General features: G+C 39.5%; 2 protein-coding genes and 2 pseudogenes across 2 annotated transcripts; 3 read left to right on the forward strand and 1 right to left on the reverse strand.

Moving 5' to 3' along the window:
- Positions 1–523: 523 nt before the first annotated feature.
- On the reverse strand, positions 524–2,138 carry LOC103931221 (selT-like protein). Its single transcript, XM_048564527.1, has 4 exons — positions 1,889–2,138; positions 1,704–1,777; positions 1,093–1,411; positions 524–960 (listed from the first exon to the last, which is right to left on the reverse strand). The coding sequence occupies exons 1-4, from the start codon at positions 2,063–2,065 to the stop codon at positions 856–858; spliced, it is 675 nt and encodes a 224-aa protein (XP_048420484.1). The 5' UTR covers positions 2,066–2,138; the 3' UTR covers positions 524–855.
- Positions 2,139–2,832: 694 nt separating this feature from the next.
- LOC125468556 lies at positions 2,833–5,587 on the forward strand (annotated as a pseudogene).
- An 81-nt stretch (positions 5,588–5,668) lies between these two features.
- On the forward strand, positions 5,669–9,753 carry LOC125468557 (annotated as a pseudogene).
- Positions 9,754–12,676: 2,923 nt separating this feature from the next.
- LOC125468555 (U-box domain-containing protein 44-like) lies at positions 12,677–17,398 on the forward strand. Its single transcript, XM_048564526.1, has 5 exons — positions 12,677–13,205; positions 13,293–14,090; positions 14,406–14,712; positions 14,884–15,348; positions 15,975–17,398. Exons 1-5 carry the CDS (start codon positions 12,756–12,758, stop codon positions 17,075–17,077), a joined length of 3,123 nt encoding a protein of 1,040 aa, XP_048420483.1. The 5' UTR covers positions 12,677–12,755; the 3' UTR covers positions 17,078–17,398.
- The last annotated feature ends 2,387 nt before the right edge of the window (positions 17,399–19,785 follow it).

The following is a 19,785-nucleotide window of genomic DNA, read 5'->3' on the forward strand; positions in this document are numbered from 1 at the left end:
TGGATGGTTGATGGTGGCAGTGGCGATTCAACATATGCCTCCCGGTTTCGAACAAAAGGGTTACAGAAGATGTTCTTGCTGTTTATACTTTTTAGGACATATATTGTGTCTGTTTATATGAATACTAATGTGATTTAGTTTCCTTTTGGATTCTTGAACTGCGGCATTGTCGTCACGTCGTATTATCGTCCTGCTGTGTTAGTAGAGGTTCTTTACAAGTACGTAAAGTTCCAACTTGAAACTCTACTGAAATTTGGTCACATTGCAGTTCAATTGGCAATATAACCACCATCTTCGGCTATTTCTTGATATGAAGCATAAACTGGCATCACCATTTCCCTTGGGTTGGAAGTTTTGAACAAATGAAAACATGCATTACATTTCCAAAACACCTCCATAAACTCAAGAAAATTGAAATGCACATTCAAATTCCATTTCCATCCGAGGCAGTTCCGGTATGCAGAGCGTAACTAGAGCCGGTACATGATCAGGTACACAAAAAAACATACTCATACACTCAATATGAAAAACTAAATCCAGGAACAATTATACTTTGAGTAGATACGGGCACTGTATTCCGTGAAATGAAACTATATTAGCATGCTTAATAGAGTCAAAATCTGTTTTAACCCAATCGATGCCGATCTCAGATAACATGCAGAATCAGATTGTCGTTCAAAACCTATCAGCAAAACATTCTATTGGTGTCTCTACTCTGTATAACAGTGATGGGTAACAAATTTATTAAAACTTCGAAGCCTTTGAACCTACCAAGCAAGTAAGCGAGCCAGTGTGCAAGCTTGAAACTCCAACTGCAAGCATTTGGGCTTTCCAAACCCAGCTAGTAGACTAAGATCATAACGCTGAGTCTGTGATTCTTGAACTACCCAACTTACTCGCAATGGCATCTCTTAGTTCAAGCTCGCCCGGAAATCTTCCCTCCTTCAGCTTAGAGAAAACCTGCAACATACATGAGAACATAAGCTAACACTCAATCATATGGCCAAAGGAGAAAGAAGTAGACTTAAGCAAATAGGAATGGTAATCTAGCTCCCAGAAAACATATGGCCAAAGAAAAAAGGGTTCGCTCACCAATTCATCGTTGAGGTAAACTTCGAAAGCACCAGTGCCTTGGAGGAAGGACTGCAATGCATTGCCAAGAAGCAAAGTGGATGCAATGGTACCAAATCTATTTGCACGCAGAGAATAATACCAAGCAGGAGGTGTCGCAAACCCCAACATCGGAAAAATATGCTCGCCAGCCATTACAATCCCAAAAACTCCAACTTGAGCAACTGGAACCAGCTTGCTGACCACACGCTTTGGAAGGGGCGGAGGATAGTTCGAAAGATCAACATGGATTCCAGGAAAAGCGGCCTCCAACATCTTCGTCATTGTTACTGCATTCCCCCTACCAAATGCCAATTCTTTCGATAAGTAAATATAGTCCAATCCCAAGGATCCACTCTAACATGTTCAGAGCAAAACAAGTAGAAAACCACATCCTTATCGGAACACTAATCGGGAGCTAACAGATAAAATCAAGAGCATTTTACGGCTTAACTGATAAATCCCAGGACCCCAATAACACTTCAATTTCTATTGAATAACTGTTCAAATTGATCTTCTATCATCCCACATCACAATTCGAAATAAAATTAAAAACCCAATTCAATAAATCACAAAAGAAGTAAGAGAAGTACTTGTAAGAGCAAGAAGTGCAGAAGCTAATTTTGACCGTGCTGCCGACGCCGATTGCCCCAAAACCGCTTGGTTTCTGAAATCCGATAAAAACCAAAGAAACACAGAGGGAAATTATAATACGAAGAAAATATGGAATCAATTGCAATAAATTATGGAAAGTGAAGAGGAATTCAGAGTGAAATACCTGTGAGGGTAAGTCTAAGGTTTCTTTGGCGACTGGAGGAGGCTGGTGTTGGAGGTGGGGATGGTGGTGGTGAGGAGGCTTGTGGGGCGGAGGTGGGGGCGGAGTAAAGAGGTTTAGGAGGTCGGTGCAGAAGAGGAAGAGTGGTAGCCCTAGCAGAACAAGCTGTGCTCGGTCCATTGCTGCAGTCTACAGAAAGTGGGTAGAGAGACAGTTGGAGACGAAGATGGTTCTGTTCAGCCTTCTTTGATCGACTCAACTGGTAGGTAGGGGATAATATTATTTGGGCCTTTGGAGAATTTGGGCTCATTTCCTCTTGCGTAACTCAAATACATTTGGGCTTCTTGGCCCATAACTAGCACATTGATGGTCAATTATGTCTCGACCATCTAACAAAATTAGGAATATAAAGTTTTAACGAAAAGTTTTTGGTACTATTCATTTTAATGAAAAATCATATTTTTATATTAAAAAATCAATCTTGATACTATTCACTTTACCTTTTATTTTGTCATTTTCGTTAAAACTCAAAGTTTTTAAACCTCTTTTCATTAGTTTTCCCTAGAAATTAGTTCCCTTGCGGGATCCTTCAATATTAATTTTGTCAAATCCAATGGTTGAAAAGAAGATCGAATGACTGAAATTTAAATTCCATGGTCAAACAATAAAAAACAAATTTAATGTATGTATAAAAGTTTGATTGATTAGTGTATATTGAAGTTTGGTTGGTTCAACGGTTGACTAACGTGATTTGTTCAGTTTTGAAAATTTTGTCATAAATTAAACTTAGGTTTAAGCATTCACTAAAATTAAGATAATATAACTCAATGGTACATAAAAAAATCCTTACTGAAAAAATAATAGGGTTAAAATCTTTCCGCAATAATTAATATATCTTAAGTCATGAAATTTAGGTTTGAAAAATTGGTGACATTCACAGTTCACAAAGCCATATTCTGGATTTTAGTGATTTAAATATTTGGGTTTGAGCTTAATTTAATATGCGTATTAACTAATTTGTCCAATCTTAAATTTGCGTGATAATACGTGATTAGATGTTGATACACGTCGCCACCAAGCAATGTTTAGCAAAACTTAATACGACTGTTAATAACTTCCAACACTTCCCTCTTTGCTCTTTGGCGCCTGCTCCTCTCTTACCGCGGTACGGCGGGGAAGGTGAAAAATCTTTTGCAATGACGTCATCATCGTCGTCCTTCGTCTGGTCGGCACTAGACTCAATCTGCACCTCGCTCGCTGACATCTGCGCCGATCACTACCGCCACTCAGCCTTCGACCTCCCCCGCCGCTTCCCCGGCTTTGCTGAACGCCTCCAGCTGTCACTCACCCACCTGACCCGCGCCACGTCATCGTTCGGCTCCCTCCGCACCGCCCTCAAGGGCATCTCCGCCGACCTCGCCTCCGCACTCGAAACTCTGTCGTTCTATAGAACCAAGGGCAAAATCTCCGTCCTCATCAACTGCCTCTCCCTCCGTGACCGCACAGTCGCCATCTCTGCCTGGCTCGCCCTCCTCGACGCCCTATTCAGGACCTCAACTTGATCTCTCCAGAGGCATGAAGCAAGCTTACTTCACAGTGAGTGGTGACGTCACTTCAGTTCATCTTTGATTCGAATCTTTGAATACGAATTTTGAATATTTGGGATTTTGAATCGGATTTTAGGTTACGGAGAAGCAAGAACGAGTTCATCACACTCTGATCGAAGACCAGCAAAGCAGTGGAGAGCGCGATAGCCATGGACTTAGTCCGAGCGCTGGGGATCGACACTGAGAATCACGAGGAGCTCTCCAAGCAGATCAGGCTTCTCAAAACGACGTCGCATGGTACAATTTGGCGTCGGAACGGCGGATTCTGTTGTCGTTGGAGAGGGTTCTCGACAACTGGGCCGTGCGGCAGCCCAGTATCTCCGCTTGAAAGACGGGAATGGAGTTCGAAGAAGACGTTCATATTCAGCCGTTTAAGAACTTTCTCTGTCCGCTGACGAAGGAGGTGATGCGGGACCCGGTAGTGCTCCAGTCGTCGCAGACGTACGAGCGGACCGTCATTAATTACTGGTTCGAGCGGTGTTTGGAAGACTGGCGTGACCTGACTTGTCCGGTCACGGGTCAAGTTCTCGGGTAGCTGAAGGTGAAGCCGAATATTGGATTGGCCGGAGCTATTGAGGAGTGGGTCAATAGGAATGTTGAGATTGTGGTGAAAAGCAGCTGAGCAAAGAGCCTCCGGTGGTGGATTGTGTGGAGGAAGTGCTGGATAATGTGTATAACATCTGGGAGGGGTATCCGAATTGTCGTATAGAGTTAGGAATGGTGGCATTCTTGTTCTTGTTGTTAAGATGCTCAGGAACAGTTCCCAGAGTATTGGGACATATTTGAGGAGCAAAGCTCTAATGGATTTGCTTAGCATGGCCAAGGATGAAGAAAGCAAGGTGGGTTTATCACTTTATCACGGTTTTATTTGGGTTTTTTGTCAAGTTATACTCTTCATGCTGAATTATTTGTATTTTTCAATCAAGTTACACTCTGCATGCTGAAGCTTTTGCTCTGTGTGGAAAATTTGAAGTTTGAAATTGCAGTTTCTTTTGATAGTGTAGAACTTCCATTTCTTTTCCACAGTATGGTACGTTGATTTTTGTTTCTAGTTGGCCCTTTCGGGTGTCTCAGATGTTGACTAATTTCTGATAGAATGTGTCAAACCTTTTTAGAAAATCATGCTACAAGAGGGTATCACTAGATTGACCATACAGTCTTACCAGGAGCTCAGAGAAAGAGAGTGAGTATGCTGTGAAACTGTTACTTGAGTTCTCTAGTGATGAAGCTTGTTGCATTAAAAGTGCATCAGAGAAAGGCTCACTGGTTCTTCTCTTAAATATGGCGGGAAACATCGAGTATCCTGGTTTATCCAAATTGGCTGAGGTACTAAAGCGGATGGAGAAGGTGGAGGATAAGGTTCAGTATTTGGCTGCGGCCGGGAGATTTGAACCATTGCTTACTCGACTTTGTGAAGGTTTGTCTTGTACTAACTTTTGTTTTTCAATCTGAAAATCATTACCTTGTCATGGATTACATTTGGAAATTCAATTTTGCAAGTTTTCAGTACAAAGTAAATGGAATAAGAAAACAGGAGAGCTGGAAGGATCCACCTTTTTTTAAACTACGGATTGGGGTGTATGTTGTGATTTTATTTTTGCATGTTAGTATGGAATCTAAATTTTTTTTGGCAACAGGTTCCGACGGTGCCAAAATTGAAATGGCTTCTTTGGTAGGAAGTATGACCTTGACAAATAGCAGCACGGCACAAACAGCCAGGCAAAGTGCTGAAAATACTGTTTGAGATGCTATCTAAGCCAGAAGGAAGAGCAGCAAGCATTTAAGCATTGTACAACTTTTCATGTCTAAATGACAATGCAATCATCCTCGTTGATTCTGCTGTACTTCCCACTCTTACAGATATCCTTTTTATAAACCAGCATACTTTACCGGAACTCAAAGAATTGGCTGCAGCAACTATTGCAAATATAGTGTCAAATTCAGGGTACTGGGAATTGGCATGTGCTGACAAGGAAGGGCATTCCATGCGGTCAGAATCATTCATTTAGTCTTTTGGGATCTTTACCACTTGCATCTCCTCAATGTCAAATTTCTATTCTCCACATCCTATAGGAATTGCGTCCCCCCAGGCATAACGTAAGTTTTATGTCCCCTCCTTAACTAGTTGTAACTTCTTTTTTCTGATTCAACAAAATTTTTCTCATATCTGTTACTAAATACCTTATATAAACATATAAACACTAGTCTCTCAAAATGCCGGCTTTTAGTTAAGTTAAACACTGGCCTCTCATATCACTTGTACCGAATATTTTTTTGTCTTTTATTTTAGTTTAATTTGTCACTTATATTGGGAGGCTGATAACCTTTAATGCTATAACACAACAATCAATTGGGTTTGAAGATGTTGCCAATCAATTGATTAGACGTTTGTTGGTGATTGTGTTGGCAAGTTCATGTGAAAGTTTAGGCATGTTGATTAATCATCTTGTCTTATCTCTGTCTCTAAACCTAAACTCTTACTCATGCTTAACTGCCTAACTCATACCTAACTGATTTGACATTTCGATCAACTTTTCTACATTCTGTTCATCAAGATCCTAAACTGCTACCTGACGAAGTCCCCGTGAAAACGATATGCGACAAATTCATCATAGCTGCAGAAAACGACACCAAATTGTTGGAACTTTCTCCACCTTCTTCAAGCTTACACAAATTTGTGCTGCAGGGCCACTCTCTGCTTTAACTACCACTAATCTAGGTCGTAACACTTCAGAACGCAATGTCTTGGTTCAGAAGACTCATCCAAGTCTCAGCCACCACCGCCAGATCATCGGCCTGACCCAGAATTTCTGACCAGTTTTCCTACACTCTGCTCTCCCACTTCAGCACTGAGCCGGCTCACTCGAGTCCGACCAATGAGACTCCAGCTCCGGCTCCGACTCCAACCCATCAACAGCCGACCTTTTACTCAGGTCTGGGCCCCACAATGCCCGGTGACAAGCTGCGGGTGGTGGTCCTGGGCTCAGGCTGGGCCGGGTGCTGGCTCATGAAAGGTCTGGACACCGAGCAATATGACATCGTGCAATATGACATCGTTTGTGTGTCGCAGAGGAACCACATGGTGTTTACACCGTTGCTGGCCTCCACCTGCGTCGGAACTTTGGAGTTCCGTTCTGTCGCCGAGCCCATTGCCAGGATCCAGCCCGCTATTTCGAGAGAAACCGGGTCGTATTTCTTCCTCTCCAATTGTATCGGCCTCAATCCCGATCAGCATGTGGCACGTCAATTTTTTTTTTTTTTTTGTTCTTGGATAGTAAATGGTGACGTGGGTATTTTTAGATTTACTGGTTTAGTGACTTTGTGGGTAAAAGTTTGAATCTTTTGGGTAAAAATTTGGCAATGGGTAATTCTTACTTGATTGAACTTTTGCTTTGCCGTAGTGAAAAATGTGAATTAATTAATTAGCTTCTGTGTTGTTAATATTTGGTAAAAAGTTTGATTTATATATTTTTTTCTTTCTGAAAGTGGCTTAATTTTAAGGTTTTAACTAATTACTTGATTTGAAGTGCTACAAAGATTCGAGTTTTTTTTTTGGTTTTGGTGGAGAGAATATTCAAAATGTTTGGATTTCAAGATTGCCTTACTTGCAAGAATGTTGGTTTTGGGAAATGAAGGTGAAATGCGAGACAGTGATTGATGGATCTCAACCCTTGAAGCCATGGAAATTTGAAATTGCGTATGATAAGTTGGTAATTGCTTTGGGAGCAAGGCCAACCACTTTTGGCATACAAAGTGTACAAGAACATGCAATTTTTCTTCGGGAAGTCACTCATGCCCAGGAAATCCGTAGGAAGCTGCTCCTAAACTTGATGTTGTCGGATGTGCCTGGTATACTGCTTCAGTTAGATTTAATTACTTGAGAACAACAATCACATGATATCAGATCTCATTGTGTATTTCATTTGATTTTGGTTTGGAGGTAGGTGTTTCAGAGGATGAGAAAAGTAGACTCCTACACTGTGTTGTTGTCGGAGGTGGTCCCACGGGAGTTGAGTTCAGCGGTGAACTTAGTGACTTTATTCAGAGAGATGTTCAGGAAAGATATGCTCATGTGAAAAATTATATTCATGTTTCCTTGATTGAGGTTTGTCCATTAAATTCTCTCTGTGATTCAATTTTCAACCATGTTGGAATACTCCTGTACATCGTATCTTTTGCAAAATTATTAGATATAAATGCAGTCCATGGAAAAACTTAAATCTGTAAACTGTTTATTGTAATGAGGAAGTAGATTTTCTCTATGACAACTGAGTAACGTTTTTGTCTTCATAGGCAAATGAGATATTATCATCATTTGACAATCAGCTGCGGCGCTATGTTACGAAACAGCTGACAAAGGTAAGAGATATTTTATTCATAAAAGAACCTGTTGGCCTGTTATTAGTCAAATGAGATCATCTCTGAGAATCCTTCTTATGCACATAATGGCAACCTCAAATCGTTGCACCACCAGTAGTATTAAAAAACTAAGAGCGATTTCTCAGAGATTATCTCCCACAAACTACAGTTGTTGATTGCTAAAATTCATTCCCACTAATCTCTGGGATTGTTCATTGCTCATTTGATTGTTTCTCTCAGTCAGGAGTTCATCTTGTCCATGGAATTGTTAAGGATGTCAAGGATAAGAAAATAATTCTTAATGATGGCACAGAGGTTCCTTATGGTCTTTTGGTATGGTCTACCGGTGTTGGTCCATCACCTTTGGTGAACTCCTTGCCACTTCCAAAATCTTCTGGTGGGAGGTGATGGTTAATTTTTTTTCTAATGGAATGAGTTTGTTCCTCCTCTCAAACTCTGGAGCGTCTAACAAATCTAAGCTTATGAGTTTTCATAATTTTTGGTACCTTATGGTACATTTTACTTCACTTTTTGCCCCCAAAAGTTCAGTTTATATTTTTCCATTTCCTCCTCTGCAAGACAAATCTTTCATTTCAATATCATCTGTCTTTGTCTGCTTTAAATCTTTTCATATCATAAGGTATGATTTGGTCCATGTTTCCCATTCTTGCTCCCTATTTTTACTACCCAAATTGTTAAGTAAGCTTTAGAATGACATATCCTGTTAGCTTATTTTTTTTTGACCCGTTTATCTAATTGCAGGATTGGGGTTGACGAGTGGCTGCGCGTTCCTGAGGCGCAGGATGTGTATGCAATTGGAGACTGTAGTGGTTTTGTTGGAAGTACAGGAAAACCAACCCTTCCAGCCTTGGCCCAGGTTAGGAATTGTTCGATTTTCTATTCTCATAGAGTCCCATGTGTTTAAAAGTCCATAAAATTTGTGTAGTGGTAGTATTTACTCTGACGGTTTAGCCAGCCGGCAAATGCACTGAAGTTCTTTGCTTTTAAAACGTGATTCTAGATTTTACAGTCTGCAGCTAAAGGGCAACTGAATCTTTATGCATATCTGTTTAAAATATTTGAAGGTTGCAGAGAGGCAAGGAAAATATTTGGCCAATCTACTGAACAAAATTGGTGAAGCTGGTGGAGGGCATGCGAATGCCGCAAGAGATTATAAATACAAGGAACCATTTGTGTACAAGCATTTAGGAAGCATGGCGACTCTTGGGAGATACAGGGCTCTCGTGGACCTCAGACAGAGCAAGGTGAATTTCAAGCCACTTCAAAGGCGCTCGTCTCGCACTTTAAGCTTAAGATAACTAATTTTTGTAGCAAATTTTTTTGCAGGCGGGTAATGGCATATCTATGGCCGGGTTCTCTAGTTGGTTTATTTGGCTCGGCACGTATTTAACCCGAGTCATAAGCTGGAGGAACAGATTCTATGTGGTGATTAACTGGCTTACAACATTAGTGTTTGGGCGTGATACAAGCAAAATCTAGATTTGACAAGGAAGCGAAGATACCTAGTAGCATGAATACTACTACTAGGTGATGCTGGCGGCAGAAGTGGGATCAAACTGCGGTGGCAATGATGATGTGGCGGCGGTGAGTGTTGTGATGGTTAACGGTTGGATTCAATGGATGGTAATGGTGGTAGAGGCGATTGAACCGCTCCGGCGAAAAAATAAACAAATGAAAGTTGAATAAAGTATAAGAGATGATGGAGGTATGATACGATTGCTATGTTTTGTGCCATACCAGTTGGTTTAGTTCAGTTTGTTGCGGCCCTTAATATCACTCTACTTGTGTGCATTTCTAAGAACATGTGCCTTCCGGTTTCGAACGAGGACATATACCGTGTCTATTTATACGAATATGAATGTGATTCGGTTTCTTTTTTGATTTCGTTGTTGAACTGCAGCATTGTCGTCACATCGTATTATCGTATTGCTGTGTCAGTTGATGTTCTTTAGAAGTACGTACAGTTACAACTCGAAACACTACTGAAATTTGTTCACATCGCAATTCTCTTGGCAATATAAGCACCATCTTCGGCTATTTCTTGATATGAAACGTAAACGGGCATCTCCCTTGGGCTCAGTTCGTTCTGCGTAACTCAAAACAGATTTGGGCTTCATGGCCCATAACTAGCACATTGATGGCCAATTATGTCTATAGATTCGCATTTTCTTTGGACAATTATCTTGAAATATTATGAAATAATTCTGATTTGCGAGGAGCTTGGAGATCAGTTAATTAAGAATTATGTGTTTGAAATCGGAATAAGAAGAAACTAGGTTATGGAGGAATCGGAGTGAGCATGAATAGAAAAAGTGACATTTTTAATTAAAGTCTAGACTATCTACTAGAAGTCGGAATATAAATCAGTTTGATTGCTGAAATACTCTTTGCACATAATAAACTTTGAAAAAATGATGGATGATTTCAGATTTGAGTGATTTTTGTAGAGATGATTTTTAAAGTAAAACTTAAAAGATGAACGGTTAGATCGTTGAAATATGATGTATATTAAACCATACAAAGAACCCTCAAATAATTTGAGATATTTATCAACAAAAGAGGATTGTATTATTATATTATCCTTTTACTCTCATATTCTTTAAACGCAATACAAATTGCAGAACGAGAGTACTTTTTTTTGTCGAACTAAGTTACTTTCATTAAATAAAAGACTAATACAAGGAGAAAATAGCTCAAAAGGCAGCCCAAAACCTAAATAGTAAATATAAGCCCATCAGGAAAAATCAAATACAATAGAAAGCCTAAAAGGACCCAACTCAGAATAACAAAAAACCCTAAAAATGAAAAGGAAACCAGCAGCCACCCCCAAGTCAGATGACGCGCCTCCATCGCAAGGCCGCCGCCACCACCAAGAGATCGAACCAAACAGAACAACTGGGTCAACAAAAAATGGAAGTGAGCGAACCAACCATGCCTCCATTGCTCTAACTAAATTGTCCAACCTTAAATTTGTGTAATCATCCCTATTAATTAATGAAACCCTCTTTGTCAACCAAAAGAAGTGAAAAAAACTACTTAGTCTTCTATCACACAAAAAAAATGATGGGTAATAATGTAATTTTATAGGTTCAAATTTTACTTTTTTTATTGAAGCTTCACCTACATGCAGTGTTCTAAAAAAGGGCCTAAAAAAGGGCCTAGGCGTTGGGCGGTCACCATCTGAGACGTTTTCTTGCAAATTGGCCATAAAAAAGCGGCTGGGCTCTAGGCGGGTTAGGCGATGCTAAGTGGAGCTGGGCCTTTTTTATTTTTATTTTTTTGAAATTAAAAAAAAAATCATATCTTTATTCTAACTTTCTAACTTCTAACTTCCCATGCCCTACAACTACCCTATTTCAGAAACCAAGTCTCGTCGTCAGCCACTTCGTCTCTTCTTCCTCAACTACAGTGCACTCGCACGCTGCTACTTCAAGAGGTATTTTTGGGCCATCGTCGTCGATCGTCTCTCCCAGTTTCCACAATCTCCACTCTTGCCAGCATTGAAGGCTCTGCAACTCTTGCCATCTCGAACTCTCATTAGATCTGCAACTCTAACTCTCGCATCTGCATCGAAACTCTTATCTATGTCCGCATCTGAATATAGCCATGGTTGCTTTGCTAGAGGTTTATGGAAAAAGAACGAGAGAGAGAAAGAAAGAGAGATTTATGGGATTTTGTGTGGTTCTCGGGCTGAATTAAAGTGGGGAAAGAGTTGTGGGAAGAGAGATATGGCTGTCCATTTGCCACGCCTATGTCATTTTTTGTCTATATCATCAGGAATAAGAAAATTATTTTTATATAAAGAAACAAGGTTATTTATTAAATGAGAAGCAAACCTAATCTTGATCAAGAAAAGAAGCAAAGCCCAATAATAATTAAAATATGTGGGCTGAGTAAGAGTTATAAAACTAATATAAAAAGTCCTAAAATTTTACAAATATGCTCATATTTTATAATAATATATAATAAAGTAAAATGTTATTGGCATTCAAAAAATCTAGAATGAGAATTTTGGAGTGCAAATAATAATTCCATAATAAAATACATAAATCCGCCTAGCCGCTAGGCCCCTATCCACCGCCCGACTAGCGTCTAACGTTTTTTAGAACTGTGCCTACATGTGATGTTAAAATACCTCTAATATTTTAAAAAATAAAATAAAATAAAATAAAAACACTAAAATCAAAAACCTTCAACTCCACCCATGTTCTCTCTCTCTCCCCCTCTCTCCTTCTCATTTTCTAAAAAAATATGTTCAGAAATGCTAATATCTACTAATTAATAAAACACTCATTGTCAACCAAAACTCTATGAGATTATCACTTTAACCCTCTAATTAAAAAAGAACATGAATAAGAAATATGGGGCAGAAATGTAATTTCACACAACCAAATTTTGCTTTTTTTCTTTCAAAACCTCACCTACGTGTAATCCTAACGTATCTCTAATTAAAAATAATAATAATTAAATTAAATTAAAAAAAAACTTCTCACTCTCAAATTCTCTATCACTCTCTTCCTCTATTCTTTTATTTCAAAAACAAAAATAAAAAAAAATTTCACACACTTTAGATGCGCCCATATGCTACTGTTAATAACTTCTATCATTTTCCTCTTTGAAGATAATACTACTGTTAATAACTTCCATCACTTTCCTCTTTTGGTCTTTGGCGCCTTTGTTGAAACTTCAACTGCAACGTTTCTACGGCGGTTTTTCAAAATTTTTTTTAATATTAAATTAATTATAACTGCCGGATGGGAACTTGAGCTTGAATCTTTGAAGCCAGTGTGCCGCGCGAGTCTCCGCTTCAAGTCAACACTCGAAGTTTGACCTTCGCTCCAGTCCCCGGAACCCCAACTCCGACAGGCGAACGCGGCAATGCAATGACGTCGTCGTCGTCGTCCTCCGTCTCGTCGGCACTAGACTCAATCAACACCTCGCTCGCCGAGCTCTGCGCCGATCACTACCGCCACTCTCCCTTCGACCTCCCCCGCCGCTTCTCCGGCTTTGCTGACCGCCTTCAGCTGTCACTCACCCACCTCACCCGCGCCACGCCATCGCTCGACTCCCTCCCTCCCTCCGCCCACACCGCCCTCAAGGGCATCGCCGCCGACCTCGCCTCCGCACTCGAAACTCTGTCGTTCTACAGAACCAAGGGCAAAATCTCCGTCATCATCAACTGCCTCTCCCTCTGCTCCTCCCTCTGCGACCGCACAGTCGCCATCTCCGGCTGGCTCGCCCTCCTCGACGCTGCGGTTCAGGACCTCAACCTCTCCGATCTTCGCAAGAAGATCGCCGATCTCTCCAGAGACATGAAGCAAGCTCACTTCACAGTAAGTAGTGACCTCACTTCAGTTCATCTTCGATTCAAATTTTTGAACGCGAATTTTGAAAATTGGGGGTTTTGAATCGGATTTTAGGTTTCGGAGAAGGAAGAACGAGTTCATCACATTCTGCAGAAAGAAGGATTAGCAACTCAATCGAAGACCAGCAAAGTAGTGGAGAGCGCGATAATCATGGACTTAGCCCGAGGGCTAGGGATCGACGCTGAGAATCACGACGAGCTCTCGAAGCAGATCAGGCTTCTCAAAAACGACGTCGCAGGGTCCAATTTGGTGTCGGAACGGCAGATTCTGTGGTCGTTGGAGAGGATTCTGAACAACTGGGCCGTGCAGCGTCCCAGTTTCTCGGCTTGGAAGAAGGGAATGGAGTTCGAAGACGACGTTCACATTCAGCCGTTTAAGAACTTTCTCTGTCCGCTGACGAAGGAGGTGATGCGGGACCCGGTAGTGCTCCAGTCGTCGCAGACGTACGAGCGGACCGCCATTAATTACTGGTTCGAGCGGTGTTTGGAAGACGGGCGTGACCCGACTTGTCCGGTCACGGGTCAAGTTCTCAAGTCGCTGGAGGTGAAGCCGAACATTGGATTGTCCGGAGCTATAGAGGAGTGGGTCAATAGGAATGTTGATATTGTGGTGAAATTTTCAGCTCAGCATCTGAGTAAAGAGCCTCCGGCGGTGGATTGTGTGGAGGGAGTGCTGGATAATTTGTATAACATCTCGGAGGAGTATCCGAATTGTCGGTATAGAGTTAGGAATGGTGGCATTCTTGTTCTTATTGTTAAGATGCTCAGGAACAGTTCCAAGAGTATCGGGACATATTTGAGGAGCAAAGCTCTAATGGTTTTGCTTAGCATGGCTAAGGATGAAGAAAGCAAGGTGGGTTTATCACTTTATCGCAGTTTTATTTGGGTTTTGTATTAAGTTATACTCTTCATGCCGAAGTTTTCACATTTTTCAATCAAGTTATACCCCTCGTGCTGTGGTTTTTGTATTTTTCAATCAAGTTACACTCTTCATGGTAAAGTTTTTGCTCTGTATGGAATTTGAAGTTTGAAATTGCAGTTTCCCGTGACAGTGTAGAACTTCCATTTCTTTTCCACAGTATGGCATAGTGATATTTGTTTCTAGTTGGCCCTTGTGGCTGTCTCAGATGTTTACTAATTTCTGATAGAATTTGTCAAACATTTTTAGAAAATCATGCTTCAAGAGGGTATCACTAGATTGGCCATACATAGTCTTACCGGGAGCTCGGAGAGAGAGAGAGAGTATGCTGTGAAACTTTTACTTGAGTTCTCTAGTGATGAAGCTTGTTGCATTAAAATTGCATCAGAGAAAGGTGCGCTGGTTCTTCTCTCAAGTATGGCAGGAAACCTCGAGCATCCTGGTTTATCCAAATTGGCTGAGGAGGTACTAAAATGGATGGAGAAGGTGGAGGTTAATGTTCAGCATTTGGCTGCGGCAGGGAGATTTGAACCATTGCTTACTCGACTTTGTGAAGGTTTGTCTTGTACTAACTTTTGTTTTTCAATCTGAAAATCATTACATTGTCATGGATTACATTAATTTGGAAATTCAATTCAATTTTGCAAGTTTAAACAATGGTCTGCAGTGTATGGTGTGATTTTATTTTCACATGTTAGCATAGAATCTAAACTCTTTAAGGCAACAGGTTCCGATGGTGCCAAAATTGAAATGGCATCTTTGGTGGGAAGTATGACCTTGACAAATAGCAGCAAGGAACAAATAGCTAGGCGAAGTGCTAAAATACTGGTTGAGATGCTATCTAAGCCAGAAGGAAGAGCAGCAAGCTTGCAAGCGTTGTACAACTTGTCAAGTCTAGATGACAATGCAACCATCCTCGTTGATTCTGCTGTACTTCCCTCTCTTACAGCTATCCTTTTTATAAACCAGGATACTTCACCAGAACTCAAAGAATTGGCTGCAGCAACAATTGCAAATATAGTGTCAAATTCAGGGCACTGGGAATTGGCATATGCTGACAAGGAAGGGCATTCCATGCAGTCAGACTCATTCATTTATAGTATTTTGGGATCTTTACCACTTGCATCTCCTCAATGTCAAATTTCTATTCTCCACATCCTATATGGAATTGCATCGTCTCCACAGGCATCACGTAAGTTTTCATCACATAAGTAATAATTGAGCCATGCTTTCATATATACCTATCTTGCTATATCAATCTCTAAGGAGTACCTTGTATAAATTGAACTTGCCTACATTTGTTTTATGTTCACTTCTCAGTAAGTTATAGCCTTTCAAGTCATTTTGCTTTATTTTTCCGGAAATTGAATCAGGAAAATTGTGGCTTTCTTTACCTTAGGAAACTGATGCAGTTCAAACGGAATCCTAATATGGCTAGTTATTGTATGTATAGAAAGGCCAAATATATTATCGGAGCGTTGGTTTTTCATCAATGACACTATGAAAACAATGATGATCTCCTTAATTGGCTTTCCAAGAATAAGTTAATAACCTAAAGTTTTGTGCCGCTGATATATTCATGTGTGAGATTGCCGAAGCTAATTAATACATCTCAAATCGCAAAACCAGAAAGTCCAGGAATATGCAATCCATTGCAGGGCAAAATATCTGCTGAGAAATGGTTTCTGTTTACATTTTTGTTTGTGAATTTTAGATGTTTCTGGCATAAGAATATCTCTCGTAAGCAAATCATGAAAGACAATTGCCAAATTGGCAAACTTTAACAGGAGACCCATGTTTTATTGTTTTTATTTGCAGAGTCGGTGGCTCGTCATATAAAATCTGGGGAAGGGATTAAAACCATTTTACCATTTCTTGAACACCCAGAAGTTGAACACAGGATTCATGCTTTTAGGCTTACAAGACTACTCTCAGAAAGGTGTGGTGAAGATATAGCTAACGAGCTAAGGCTTTCGAACAGGATTCCCCTGTTACAAGACAAACTATTAGACCACCAATCAATAGATAGTGAGAGATCTGATGCCGCATGCATACTTGCGAACCTTTCTCTTTCGGAAAATGAAGTGAAAACACTTCTTGAAGTTAGTTTTGTAAATTGGACAGTTACTACTCTTAAAAGCCAGCGCCAAGCTTCCAGCGGGAGGATTTCACGACCTGCATCAAACTTGTTGGAAGGTCTTCTTGGTCTTTTACTTCACATTACAAGGAAACCTGACCGGCAAACTCTTGGCACATTCAAAGAGCATAGCCTTATTACTATTTTCCACGATCATCTTATCTATCCTTCAAACCCAAGAGTGAGACAACTAGCTGCCCTTGGATTGAAAAACTTGTCGGAATATGGAGGGTTCCTAGCTGCTGCGGAATCAGAACCACGACCTCCCCATGGATTCTTTTCGTTGGTCTTCATGTGTGGAAGCTCTTCTGTTGAACTACCAAGGTGTCCAATACACAATGTTTCATGTGAAGAAGACAGTCAGTTGTGCTTGCTAAAGAGCAACTCCATCACACCCCTCGTTGATCTACTGAACGACGAGGACACCAGTGTTCAGATTGCTGCAGTGGAGGCACTGTCCACTCTTGTAATAGAAACTTCTAGCAGCTTCAAAAGAGCAGTTGACCAGCTCGAAGATTTGGGTGTGATTGAAGCTGTGATTAACCTTTTCAGGGCAGTTCGACCGGGCGAGCTTCAGGAGCGAACAACTTGGATCATAGAGAAAGTGTTGAGAGTCGAAAACCATAGACATTCACTAAACCAGGCTCTGGTTTGGGCATTGGTGGAAGCCTTCAAGCACGGCAATTCGAACACCAAGAGACAGGCTCAGGCTGCTCTTACCCATCTGAAGCAGTTATCCGCGGTTAGTGGAATATCGTCACGTCAAAGTCGGACACATGGGTAGTTTATGACGACATGGATGAAATTTTGTTGTAATTTTAGTTTTTACCAAGTCTCTCTTAGGGAGCTGTTATCAGTACTCCAAAAATCTCTGCGATTGAAATTTTTGAAGTGCTAGAGATTTTTGGAGTGCTAATAACAGTTCCCTTATCTTAACTCGTAAATTACTTTATAGTTGTACTCGCAGTGATTGTCTTTGCGTTCATTGTTGTAACTTGTAAGAAAGTAGAAGGGGGTTGTGTTCTACATTGGGCTTACAAGTCATATCCTGTAAATTAATCTCAAGCTTGATTTTTCATGTTCAAATTAAATTGAAGCTTCTTAAGTCCATAAAAGTGCGTTAGGATCAGTCATGCAGGTGCGCGTTGAAACAAGCGTGAATATCTATGATCAGTAAAAACGTGTAATTGTGATTGATCCTAGCACTTACATCAACTCACATGGGTAGGTGTTTGCGACTGATGCTAACATTTTCCTAAAACTAAGCAACAAAGCAACCAAAAAAAAAAATAGCCAAAGCTTGCTTGCCGCCTCTGTTGAAAAGTCAGTATTTTCCACTAAATAAAAACTTGGCCACCATAAAAGGAGAAATTCCAATAGTGAGAATTCCATTTAAGGAAGAGTGATGTTATTCCCATCTCAATATCTTATTTTCTCACATACCTTTTAATGAATTTTTTAATTACAAATTGTCCATTTACAAAAAGATTGATAAGGACATTAATTATCTTGTTTTGCTTAATTTAAAAAAAAAAAAAATTGGTTGGGGCTGTTGGGCATGGGAGACAATTTGTCTACCTTAAACCCTAACTCATATTTTCATCTCCTTTTATTCAGAGAAAGTAAAAAAATAGCAATGGACTTAGAAGATGACCTTTTCATTGAACAAGTAGAAGATGACGCTTTTACGGAAGAGGTAGAAGATTATGTTTCCATTGAAAAGGTAGAAGAATAATTTGTGAGTAGGTCATTTGAATTTGTCCATTGTATCTTTAAATTCATCGTTGTCGAATTCTTTTGAATTTGGATACCTCTGTAGTTTCCATTTGGATTTGCACACCTTAGTGGTTTTCATTTACGTGGTTAGTGGAATATCATCGCGTCAAAGTCGGACACACAGGTAGTTTATGACGACATGGATGAAATTTTGTTGTAATTTTAGTTTTTACCAAGTCTCTCTTAAAGAGGTGTTATTAGTACTCCAAAAATTTTTGAGATAGAAATTTGTGGAGTGCTAGAGATTTTTAGAGTGCTAATAACAGTTCCCCCCTCTTAACTCGTAAATTACTGTATAGTTGTACCCACAGTCTCTTTCTTTGCGTTCATTGTTGTAACTTGTAAGAAAGTAGAAGGGGATTGTGTTTTACATTGGGCTTACAAGTCATATCCTGTAAATTAATCTCAAGCTTGATTTTTCATCTTCAAATTAAACTGAAGCTTCTTAAGTCTATAAAAGTGTGCTAGGATAAATCCCGCAGGTGCGCGTTGAAACAAGCATGAATATCCATGATGAGTAAAAACGTGTAATTGTGATTGATCCTAGCACTTACCTCAGCTCACATGGACGGATGTTTGCAACTGATGTTAACATTTTCCTAAAACTAAGCAACAAAGCAACCGAAAAGAAAAAAGCCAAAGCTTGCTTGCCGCCTCTGTTGAAAAGTCAGTATTTTTTTCCACTAAACAAAAACTTGCCACCATAAAAGGAGAAATTCCAATAGTGAGAATTCCATTTAAAGAGAGTGATGTTATTCGTATTCCAATATCTTATTTTCTCACTTATCTTTTAATGATTTTTTTAATTACAAAATTGTCTATTTAAAAAAAATTAATAAGGACATTAATTATCTTGTTTTGCTTAATTTAAAAAAAAAAAAAAAAAGTTGGGGCCGTTGGGCATGGGAGACAATTTGTCTACCTTAAACCCTAACTCATATTTTCATCTCCTTTCATTCAAAGAAAGTAAAAAAAAAAATAGCAATGGACTTAGAAGATGACTTTTTCATTAAACAGGTAGAAGATGACGCTTCTACGGAAGAAGTAGAAGATTATGTTTCCATTGAAAAGATAGAAGAATAATTTGTGTGTAGGTCATTGAATTTGTCCATCGTATCTTTAAATTTGTCGTTGTCGAATAAGAATTCTTTTGAATTTGGATACCTCTGTAGTTTCCATTTGAATTTGCAGACCTTAGTGGTTTTCATTTACGTATGATTTGTTATATTTTTTAAGAGACAATTTTATAATTCCATATGTACGTATATATTAAAGGTTATTTTGGGAATAATAGTGGGTGAGAAAATAGTATTTTAATTTTTTAAGGTGGGTGTGATTATAACGTAGGTGAGAAAATAAGACAATGGGATAAGTCTAGTATACATAAACCAACTTCCACATTTTAAATTATTATCTTTCTCTAAAGTCCTTCTAAATTTCAAAATATCTTCTTTCTAGGCTAGTTTTAAAATATCTTCTTTCTACGGGTTAATTTTAGAATTTTATTTTTTTTGTATTATAAAGGGAAGGGTTTTAAGTCCCCTTTCTGGTTTCCAAGGAGATGTAACTTTTTTTTATTTATTTAATAAAATTTTATTTGTACCATCGAGGATTTAATAATTTTAAATTTTAAATTTCTTCTAATATTAAAAATATAAATACAAGCGTATGAGTAAGTTAATGCTTTGAATTTAACAACTTTCGTACTAAACATCC

Source organism: the organism of the source record quoted next, unplaced genomic scaffold (genome assembly GCF_019419815.1).
Source record: "Pyrus x bretschneideri cultivar Hongxiangsu unplaced genomic scaffold, Pyrus_bretschneideri_v1 Contig39, whole genome shotgun sequence".
NCBI classification, from domain to species: Eukaryota; Viridiplantae; Streptophyta; class Magnoliopsida; order Rosales; family Rosaceae; genus Pyrus; species Pyrus x bretschneideri.

Excerpts from the sequence above, each read along its gene's own strand:
- LOC103931221 (XM_048564527.1), bottom strand. The coding sequence starts at position 2,065 with ATGGACCGAGCACAGCTTGTTCTGCTAGGGCTACCACTCTTCCTCTTC. Across the intron at positions 1,778-1,888 it reads CCTTAGACTTACCCTCACAG|AAACCAAGCGGTTTTGGGGC; the intron begins GTATTTCACTCT and ends ATCGGATTTCAG. Across the intron at positions 961-1,092 it reads TTTACCTCAACGATGAATTG|GTTTTCTCTAAGCTGAAGGA; the intron begins GTGAGCGAACCC and ends TGTATGTTGCAG.
- LOC125468555 (XM_048564526.1), top strand. The coding sequence starts at position 12,756 with ATGACGTCGTCGTCGTCGTCCTCCGTCTCGTCGGCACTAGACTCAATC. Across the intron at positions 13,206-13,292 it reads TGAAGCAAGCTCACTTCACA|GTTTCGGAGAAGGAAGAACG; the intron begins GTAAGTAGTGAC and ends ATCGGATTTTAG. Across the intron at positions 14,713-14,883 it reads GCTTACTCGACTTTGTGAAG|GTTCCGATGGTGCCAAAATT; the intron begins GTTTGTCTTGTA and ends TTAAGGCAACAG.